Below are 10,744 nucleotides of genomic sequence, written 5' to 3'. Positions count from 1 at the left end.
CTGTTTAAAAGTAATTCAGAGAAACAAAAGGAAGGGGAAGGGATAAGGTGGATAAATTAAAAAGGAACTTCAGACACTGATTCTGGTGAAATGCAGACACTACAATGTACTGCATAAACAAAATTACACTAACAAAAGTCATTAAAACAAACCAAAAGTTACACTTAAGAATGATTCTTGGGACTGACAAAAAAAAAACAAACAATAGACAAAACACTAATCCCTGTTGTCTTTGACTTAGACCTGTTAAAGGGATATTGCCAAGTAATGCATATTCAATAATTAGCCTACTTTTAACACCCTAGGAACAGTGTTGAGTTTAGATATTTTGATTGGAAGAAAGAAAAAAAATAGGTTAATGTCAAACAAAAATGACCAAATTAGCAGAAAGGACACTTTATTTTAGAGAATTCAAACAGAAAATTGCTAGAATTTAAATGATAAGATCGCCAAAACTGATCCTTGAATATTTCTTTCAAGTGATGGATTATCACAGGACAGTGATGACAGATTGAAGGAAGGAAAAAACAAGGAATATCTCCTGGTTTCAAATTTACACCATCTTCCAAAGATCCTGGGTGAAGTGCTCAGAGTAAAATTTAAGCCAGAAATAATTCATACTGAATATCCCGTAAGAAAACAGATAACAAGCAACCAGAAGCCATCAAATCCAGCACCTGGTGAATCTGCCAACTGACAACAATACGTAAGTAAGAAACATTTAATTCGCTTATTAAGTATAGGACTTATGATTAGCTAGTAGTAATTAACCTGGCAGCTGATTAGGTTATGAAATTCCTTGCAATTTAATAAACAAGATGCATGCCTTAACAGTACAAGCTTGAGAACCATTCCCAACAGTTAGTACTATGGCTAAACTTGCTTAAAAAACGTATAATCACAGCAGCAAGGTTGTAGAAAAGGCACAGTGCTGCTTACAGGTGATAATCCCACAGGCTTCTGCAACATCCCAAACAGCTAAGTGATTGTTAAAAATATAAAAACATTTATTATACTTCACTTCATAGTGGATGCTGTCTGCCAATGCAGAAAGACTAAAGGCCAATCTTAACACCAAGCAGCATTTCACGTTGTGCACAATAAAGAAGCTATCTCCTTTTAACCCTATGGATCAGTATCACCATCGATAGTCAAAACTAAAGTGTCTTCTGTATAAGGATAAAGTTCTACTAATTCCTAACTTCAAATAAATAAATAAATACCCTCTTCCCCCCCACACACACACACTTTGCAAGTATATTGGTTGATGCCATTATAGAAAACTAGAAAATCTGTGACATAATTTTGTTCCTCATATGTGTGTGTATACAAATATATATATATATATATATATATATAAAATCTATTTACATGGATATTAAGCTTGCAGATCATGAGTTATAAACAGAAAATCCTGAAAAAAAAATTGTTGGAAAACCTCTACATTCACAAAAGGAATCCAGACCTTGAAACAAAACCTTCTTCACAGTTAGAATAAAGTGATTAAGAACTGAAGAAGAGAGAACTGAAAGCCTTCAGTCTAATGAAATACATACATTTCAGCCTACAAAAGATATTTTCTAAGGATTAGGAAACAGAAGTGAAAGTGACTTTAAAGCTGTTGTTACAAACATACGTTTAACAACATCATAAGCAGCTCTTTATCAATTCTACAGTAGGAAAAAACTGTCCAGCTGGAAGGCAGTGGAAGCTTCCCCTCGCTATTTGCTGCAACCAAAATTAGACTACCATTCCATGAAGCCTTTTTAAAAATTAAACAGTGTATCTCCTAGCTAAAACATTTTCAAACACTGACAAATAAAGTTGCTCTGTTTTCACAACCCAACTATAAAATTAAGACAAACTCTTCTGGCATGTACTAAAGGTCGTGCAAGAATGGTTACCACAATTTCAAGTAATACACTGCAACACAATGGAAATCAAGTTATAAAGAGAGGCAAGTTCAAGTTAACTAAAGCACTTTGAAAGTTATGACAAGAAGTACTTAGAGCAAAACCTGTGTTTTGCACAAGAAAAAAATGGGCATAGCTATTTGACAGATGGATGCTCTGTATTTGATATTGCATATGCAGTACCAACAAGTTTATATTCACCATATGGAGCACAGAGCATATGGGGAACCTACACAAGTAATACTTTACGCATTACAATTAGACACTCTTAACAGAAAGTAATTTGTTTTCCCCAATGTCAGTCAATGCATATTAAAGGACATCTGATGGAAACTATAGAAAAATAAAAGAAGCTTGCTCTCTTTAGTTTCCATTTTTCTTCTGGGAAATTGTTTCATCAGAAAGTGGCTGACAACACTATCACATACAGAAGAGAATAGCTAGTAAGATTTTGCTTATTCAGATGTCAGTGATAAAGTCTGCAAGTTAGTCCAGCTGAGCTTCCCATCTGCGATCCCTATATATCTTTGATTCTTTATGAGAAATTTCAGTACAGCAGTCTCAAAAGTTATTTCTTTCCCACTGAAAACTGAAACTTGCTCTTAAATTTACCCTGCCATAGAGGAGACCTCTTGCTCAGCTGAAAAGCAGAAATAAGTGAACTTCCCACTGTTCGGTAGAAAAAGTTCTTGATGGTGGGTTTTACCTCTGCTGGCTTGCCAACACCAACGATAATCAACTTGCCATCCTCCAAGCCAACAAGGATGTGGCTATACTCTTTAGTGACAGAAATGCAATGAATTGGCAGTCGCATGGCTAATGGGGAGATGCTCAGATTCAGGCTGAAACGAACAAGAGACACAGAGAGAGTACATTATGTATATATTTTTCATATTGAAAAGAATCACATTGCAGTTGAGATCACAGACCATAGGATGTGCTATAAAAGAGTTTCTCAAGGATCCAGTTTGCAGTTCTGATTATTATGAACTCTTACAGAAAGCTCAAATCATACCTCAGAATACAGCTTCAATAAGAAGGGGCACAGCAGGTTAAGTCAGAAAATTAAGACACTTTCATTGGAAGATCAGTAACATTAGTCCCACAATTGCTTAAGTGACAAAGATCACTCCCATTCTGAGAAGCAGGGGAGCTCTACAGAGTAGTGCAGAACTATACATGGTTTGATCACAGTACCAAGTTGTTGAGCTCCCAGTGCCTAACCAGACATGAGGACAACCACAACTTGCCTGCATTAGACATAGCTCTTCCTAAATTTTGTCAGCACAAGGCCTATGGTTGGGATAAATGCACGGGAGGAAAGTGGACTGGTACAACTCAGTGTTCATTCTCCCATCTTAGTTCCCCTTAGGTGTTTTTTTTTTTTTTTCCCCTCCAGGAACATAGAAAAAAGCAATTGCTACCACCTATAGCACCAAGCAGAATCGACATTACAACAGCCATTTCTAAATGAATCTCTGTATTTGCATCTCAGTAATCAATTCATTGGTTGCACATTACCTGTAGAGATCTCGTATGGAAAGAAATCCTTGTAAGCTGCCCATCACAATGTACTCGCCAGTCACACACATATCTGACACTTCCTCCTTCAGAGTCTCAGAACTCAGATGCTTTCCATTGACAGAATAGAGGTGTAATGCATTCTTATCCTGAATAAATCAAAAATAAATATATCACAGAGGACTGGTTGGCTTAAAAATATATTATCTGTACATTTAGCTCACTGATAAGAGTTGACTTGGGCAGTAATCTACAGATAATATCACTGACAACAGCTTGCTTGTTGAATGATATGAGAACTGAGCCTGTGTCTTACATGTATGTGTACCTGGTCCTGTATGGAAGGCTTTGAAGTTGCTCTTCATTACCTCTTGATGTAACATAACATCCTACCTATCCATCTAATCAATTCAAAATTTTCCAGAAATATCCACAGACTTAATGGACAGGTCCCTGTCTTTTGATGTTTTTTGTTAAGGAAGAAGGAAAAAGCCCTCTTATCCTCAGCCTCCTCACCTCACCCTGAAATGAAAAGCAGAAGGAAACAAGTTTATTTTTTCGAACTACAGCTGGAAGCACTTTTTGGACAAGGCAACAAATTCTTGATGGATTAAAGACACAGCTAACATGATAATCTGAAGTTCTTCCAGCCTGGCAACACCTTGGTGTTTCATCTCTCCCCAGTCTTCCCAATGCAGCTAGCATGCCTACATCCAATAAATTTGTCTTACAGGAAAGTTCCCATTCTCACAGAAATCCTAACAGTTCTACACTTAGAACAACTACACAGCCACTCAAGAGACAGAATAAGCTATATAGCAAACTTTATAGTTGTCTCTCCAATCCAAAACTAAGAAACATCAGTGTAGTCCCTGGGCATCTTGCATCTACAACTTACTGTTCCCCTTAAAAACCTCTATTTTTGTGAGTAGTGGAACTTGCAAAACTCCAAGTTTTGCATTTCAAAAAAGCTCTCACAGGATGATTAATTATTGCACAACTGGGCATCTGCCTAGCAAGTGTTTGGAAATTCTTAAGACACCTACAGGAGCACAGTACATCTGTGATTTACTTTATCATCATATTACACTAAAATTGGCTAGCAAAACTAAAAAAAAAAAAAGACATGTCATGATCAAAAAAGTCTCAGTTTTTAAGGAAATAAGGGCAAAATCAGGCACATTTATAATTAAAGTCTTCAGCAAAAGAACAGAGATATTCCATGAAGCTAGGTACCTTAAGAGTGGTCTTTCCTTCTATGCTGGTGTGGACAACTATATGGCCTTCCCAGGACACAGCCAGATTGGGAACTGTCAGGAGGAGGGAACTCTCACAAGGTGGTCGCAAAGTTCTCATGTACTGACCTTTTCGAATAGTGCGCATAATAACTGTCCCATCCTGCAGAGACCAAATTTAGGTAAGTTTTTGGCAGCAACCTCTGAGGTAAGTTACAATAATAGGTAGAATGAGTATTTAAATGAAAATGAATTAAAAGTACTTAAGATCTTAACTGAGGATTAGGACTTCTGAGCTTTAGGAAATCTGCATGAGGAATCCTTCCCCCTCAAGGCCATGTACTACAGGCATATATAAAAACAAATGCAAACAAAGCAAGAGGGGCAGGATCAACAACAAATCGGCCATTTTATAGGCCACATTTATGACTGGGCATGATGTGCGTTCCAGAGTTCAGCAGCCTGACAGTGGACTACAGAAATGCAGAGCTTGAGTAAGCTGCAAAGAGCCTTCAAGGTTAAGCAAGTAGGGAAGGAGCTGTCACAGAATTGTTTCTGTGAGAAGGTTAAGTTCTCCAAATAAGTCCATACACTTTAAAGCTCATCTGTACAAACTAGCACAACATGGGTAGCTGAGGCCTATGCTGTGTAGAGCACTGTTTGAGACAGACTGATTTAAATAGGCAGCAAGGGAGATGGCACATATGTTCTTGATGTGCAAGGTTGAAGAAAAAATTGTGAAATAATTACACTTTTGGTATTATTCTTCAAACGTGCTCTATGGTTGATCAAAGAAATGGCAAAGAAGGGAAAAGTATTAAAATTATTACCTTGGATCCTGACACTGCCATGTCCAGTTCAGTGCTGATGCCAACACTTGTAACTTCATCAGTATGCCCATAAAGGATCTGTAATGGCTTAGGTGACAGGCCGACAGGCACTCCTCCCTGAGAGTAACAAAAAGTGCAATGACACATTCTCTTGCAGCTGAAGGACAAACAAAAATAAGTTTCTGGTATCTTCAGCGTTAGTTGTGCGAGATGTATATTTTTTGACACAGGCCAAAACCAAAAGCACAACTCACCCAGTCCAATTTCAATTTATTCTTTTATGGCAGCAGTCTTACTGAAATCAAGGAATGAATACACACATAGGTACTATGTGGATGTGAAAGACAGAATTACTTAGTCGATTTCTTTGTGTGCACAACTACCACAGCGAGCAGTCCTAACAGGAGTCATTTGTTCATCCACCTTTTTTTTTTTCTCCTTTGTCCATGTGTCTGGGCTTATTCAGTTCTTACAGCTTACCCCGGAATTAAGCACTGCCTTCATAGCCAATCTCAAGGAATATGAAACCTATTTTTTTTACTTAAAAATGAAAGTAACTCTGTTCTATTTTCTAGGGGAAAAGCAAGGAAATAATACTTCTAAGTGACTGCTGCTAGTATGATATAAAATGGAAGTATTGCAACAATGCTCATTAAAAATACTAAGTTAATTGCTCACATAATTGCAGGATGTCAAAACAATTTAGTACTTTCGTTCCAGTGAGCATACTGTCACCATATAAAGACTTATTCTAAAGATTCAGTTCTGAGGCAAGGTCTGTGCCTACAGAGAAGGTATAGTAAATAGTTCTCCAGAGAACTCTCCAGTCTAGCTTGTGTGTTAGAAATCTGCCAACCAAGTCCTAAAATCCTGAAGCATACAGGAAATGCAGAACAAATGTCAGATTAAAGAGCTGGGAAAGAAGAGAAAATACAGGGCAGAGAAGTAGAACAGAAGTTGCAGTATGCAAACATTATTCTCACTTTGTAAAGACCAAGATAAAACTCTCATGAGAAGAATTTACAATACATAAAACATCATTTATATATCCACTAAATAAAAAAGTAGATTAAAAATCCTAAAGAAAAAGAAATCTAAACAGTAATAATCTCCAGAGAAGGACTCATCATTCAACTCACTCTGAAAAGATAAACTATCAGGTTTCTAACATTCATTCTGCTTTGAGACAAAAAATACTGTTTTAAGCACTCATGTCTTGCCTTTTTGATGATGCACTATTTGTACAAAGTACAGAATATGTCTTGAAATAACTATAAATACTCTCATCATAAAAGACAGCTAACTTTTTTTCACAGCACGCATCCACTAAGCACAGTTATGTACCACTCTACTGGTTTAATGTGCTAACTTTAGGTTCAGTGGTAAGAACAGGGTGACATGACCAAATGTCCCGTCCATAACATATAACAGGCCCATTTTGCAATTAATGCTGTTTGTACTTCTATGAAGCAGCAGAAATGAACATTTAAAATGCATACCAATGGAAATCCCTCACAGTTTAAGTGTAAGTACACACGAGCATCAAACCACCTCTCTCACAGTGTGAAAGCAATATCAAAGCATTCTAAAATGCCAGTGTAAAGTCAGGTAATAGATTAGCGATATCTTTGCTAACTCCTAGTTACTACACATCAGTACATCAGTATTCCCACAGAGGAAATACAATGTTAAAATGCAACTATTATAGTTAGCAGCAGCCTAGAAATGTAAAAATCCTTAACTATAAGCTTTGCTCTAGTATTTTGTTCTAATTCCTGTAGTCTCAAGCAGTTTCTCTTCTCCCATTCTTCTGTCTGTACAATAGGGATGATATTTGCCTATCCTGAAAATAACCTGTGAAATCTTTGAAAATGCCTTTAAATAGAGAAAAGTAACCTCAAAGAACCATCAGCGTTATTGTACTTTAGCTATATAGTAACTCGTATATATAGTAAATATTTCCAATTTAGAAGATAATGGGACTAACAAAATTACTAAGTTAATCAGGTTTTGCGGGCTATTTTCCCTGCAAAGCTGGCAGAAAGGAAATTGATAAACCATCACAGCAAAACAATGAAACAGAAGAAGCATGCAGAAACAGCTTCTCAGAGTATGCCTGAACAACATACCTGCTGAACTATTTGCCATATGATACAGGTAGTATCTCTGGAGCCTGAAATTAAATGGATTCCACAGTAATCTATTGCCAAGCAGGTCACAATATCTAGACAAAGAAAGGATAGCAAGAAGTTGATATAGTTTAAGACTAATTTCTCCACAATTTGACAGAAAGCACACAAGATGTCAACAACGTATCCTCATTTACAGTCAGCATGAAGCATTCTGCTGTGATAAGGACTGCTGAGACTTCACCAACCAATGACACCATTATACAACTAGGTGTACCAGCATGACCTAATCATGTTTGTTACCTAAAAAAAGGAAGTCAAGCCTTATTTTGAAACTACATTAAGCCATCACTACAATTACTAGAAAGCCGTACTTAAATATAAATGTATAATCATGATTTAAGTATTCCTCTGTTGCTATGCTGCCATTCCTTTTTGATCATTATGCCTGCCAGCCCAGGTGCACTGAGTATAATTTGATCGAGAAGGACAAAAGTCAAGGTACAATAGAATCATAAGAACATTAAGGTTGGAAAAGACCTCCAAAAATATCTGGTCCAACCATCCCCATACCACCAATATCACCCACTAAACCACGTCCCTAAGCACCATGTCCAACCTTTCCTTAAATGCCCCCAGGGAAAGTGACTCCACCACCTCCCTTGGCAACCCATTCCAATGCCTGACTGCTCTTTCTGAAAATAAATTTCTCCTAGTTTCCAACATAAAACCTTTCATTTCACTATATAAAGCGTTACTAACCCATGTGCCTGATGTGCTGTCCAATCAGCTTTCCTTTTGTAAGAGATGTCACTCTGATGCTATTGTCCCAGTGTCCTCCACTAAAGAGGAGTTTTGCATCATGGGATACTGCAAACAACTTAGAGGTAATCTCCAGCCCTGGTGCAAAAGGACCACTCATGCTGCGCTGTGTTCTGTAGGCAAGTGATGAGCAGTTAAAATTAAACTTGGTTCAAATTAATTTATTTTGCACCTCTTACATCCTTAAAAAGTAAGAAGTTCTACCTTTAAAAGAAGCTATACATAAATAAAGAAAAGGTGATATTTTCCCCCTCTGATATCCATGGCAAAACCGTCACTGCCATCAGTGGAAACCAGATTTCACCTTACATCTTTTCAGTCGTTTAGTTCTGTACAGATAACTCATGTCCCTAGCAAATACTGAAATATTAAAGAAAAAATGAATCTTCTCAAAAATCAAGTACAGAAGTGCCATGTATACTTTCACTATAGTTTAAGAATGTAAGAAGAGTATTCATCTCAGATTTCAAGATGGGTTTTTATGATTGGTAACTAGAAAAAAGAGAATTAGAAGTAGCTCTAAGAATGAGGAACCTTGAAATGCTACTTACAGGACTTTTACTAGAACATTAGTATTTTTGAACATTAGAAGATATATTCTTAGCTGAAAACTCAGCCAATGAAAACACTACAGTCCATTGATTGTCCAACAATTACTGTATTTTGTTACCACAGACGCAGTCATCTCTACCTATCGCCATCATTTGCTTACTTAGGATTTGTCACTGTGGTATCTCTGATGAATGTAAAATAGTTGGAGATGTTTTTATCATAAGGTAGCCAACCATGGGTTCCAATAATGCAATTCAGACTTGCTGTTACCTGAAAAAGTTTGATAGAAAAGAAATTGGTGAAACTTATTTTCTGGTATTGGAGCTTACACCAGAAAAAAAAAAAAAAAAAAAAAAAAAAACTTCTTAAGAGTTTACCACTAAGAAAAAAAAAAGCAATACCCCACACCCTTGCACATTAAAGCAAAGTCCAGCTCAGATGAGTAATTTCAACATGGAAGGATCAAAAAAGTAAATCTACTTTCCTTATCAAAGATTATAATCCACATGTGGTACTTATTAGCAAGTAAAAATGCTGCATGGTATAGACAGGTCAAAGAAAGCTGATTTGTAAGAAGAAAAAGACAAAAACAAACAACCAATACCCTCCAACCCCAAACGTTTCATTACAATTCTATCATTTAATTTTTTCCTTCTCTTTGAAATAGTCACCAGTAACAGTTAACATATTAATATAGGTAGTTTGAAAAAAACTTGTACTACAGCTGTTTCTGAGAAAACAAGGAAGAAGGTGAAATATTCAAGGTTATTTTCATCATCTATTTTGAAAAAAAAAAAAAAACACAAATAAAATTTTAGATGTTTTCAGATTACAAATGGCAAACACAGTACATGAAGCCAGGACAATGAATTTGACCTACAAAATATGAATGTCAGCAAATATTATTCCCTGCAAAACACAGATATTATTGCACAGGGGCCATTACACAGACCGTGCATATAGACATAAATATGCAAACACTGCCCTCCTTTCATCATTTGGACATCTGCCATAGTACTAGAGCCCATATTAAAATTAAATTTTGCACTGCCTAATAACAGTATAAGCCTTTGGAGTGTGCACATGCCAGACATGGCATAGTTTAAGATACGGGTTGGAAAGTAATGATAAATGTAATGGTGTCATTAATAACTCAACCCCATCATTTTAAAGCTGGACTGCTTTACATTTGGAAATTGATTGCTATTATGGAAGTGGATCAGGTAGACAACTTCCAGTACACCTCACCACCACTTACTCTCTGTCATAAGCACTGAAATGCCATTCAACAAATCAGCCTGACTTCTCTTGAAGAGAAAGTTTTAACTGATAGCTGACATTCATCATAGGTAAAAGGAACACATTTCAGCAGGAACAGTTAGAAAGTATTTCTCTACAAGCTCTGTATGAAAAAAATGCACCTATTTGTTCTGATTGCTGTCAGTCAAAAGTTTAATATCAACATGTGTAACTCACCAAGATCTCTGGGCTTCCCTGAGACATAAAGGAACGTGACTGATTCCTGGGGACAACAGCTTTGACAATAGGGACACCATCACTGATTCCCTAAGAGAAATGACATGATTTTGGTCTAATTATAACCCAGAGCTGAGGGACAAATGCAGAACCTGTAAAGAGTAAGACCCAAAGCCTCTGGAATCAATACCAGACCCCTGAAGTACTCTTGGACACTGATACACACATGCTCAGGTCATACAAGTATAGAGCGTAAAAAACACCAG

General features: G+C 36.8%; 1 protein-coding gene across 7 annotated transcripts in view; it reads right to left on the bottom strand.

Moving 5' to 3' along the window:
- Window positions 1-10,744, bottom strand: part of NBEAL1 (neurobeachin like 1) — an 89,902-nt gene that overhangs the window by 5,934 nt on the left and 73,224 nt on the right. For 4 of the 7 annotated variants that reach the window (XM_035331244.1, XM_035331243.1, XM_035331242.1 and 1 more), the window contains 8 exons: window positions 10,479-10,568; window positions 9,163-9,272; window positions 8,391-8,563; window positions 7,629-7,723; window positions 5,500-5,616; window positions 4,671-4,832; window positions 3,435-3,583; window positions 2,526-2,755 (listed from right to left, as the gene is read on the bottom strand). In XM_035331244.1, the coding sequence (XP_035187135.1) occupies window positions 2,526-2,755; window positions 3,435-3,583; window positions 4,671-4,832; window positions 5,500-5,616; window positions 7,629-7,723; window positions 8,391-8,563; window positions 9,163-9,272; window positions 10,479-10,568 (1,126 nt within the window). Of the gene's footprint in view, window positions 1-2,525; window positions 2,756-3,434; window positions 3,584-4,670; window positions 4,833-5,499; window positions 5,657-7,628; window positions 7,724-8,390; window positions 8,564-9,162; window positions 9,273-10,478; window positions 10,569-10,744 lie in introns of those variants that run through there. The other 3 variants (XM_035331245.1, XM_035331248.1, XR_004752245.1) reach the window with 2 other exon arrangements.

This window comes from Oxyura jamaicensis, chromosome 7 (assembly GCF_011077185.1).
Source record: "Oxyura jamaicensis isolate SHBP4307 breed ruddy duck chromosome 7, BPBGC_Ojam_1.0, whole genome shotgun sequence".
NCBI lineage: Eukaryota > Metazoa > Chordata > Aves > Anseriformes > Anatidae > Oxyura > Oxyura jamaicensis.
Note: the sequence above shows the minus strand (reverse complement) of the source record. Positions and strands in the feature narration are given on the sequence as shown.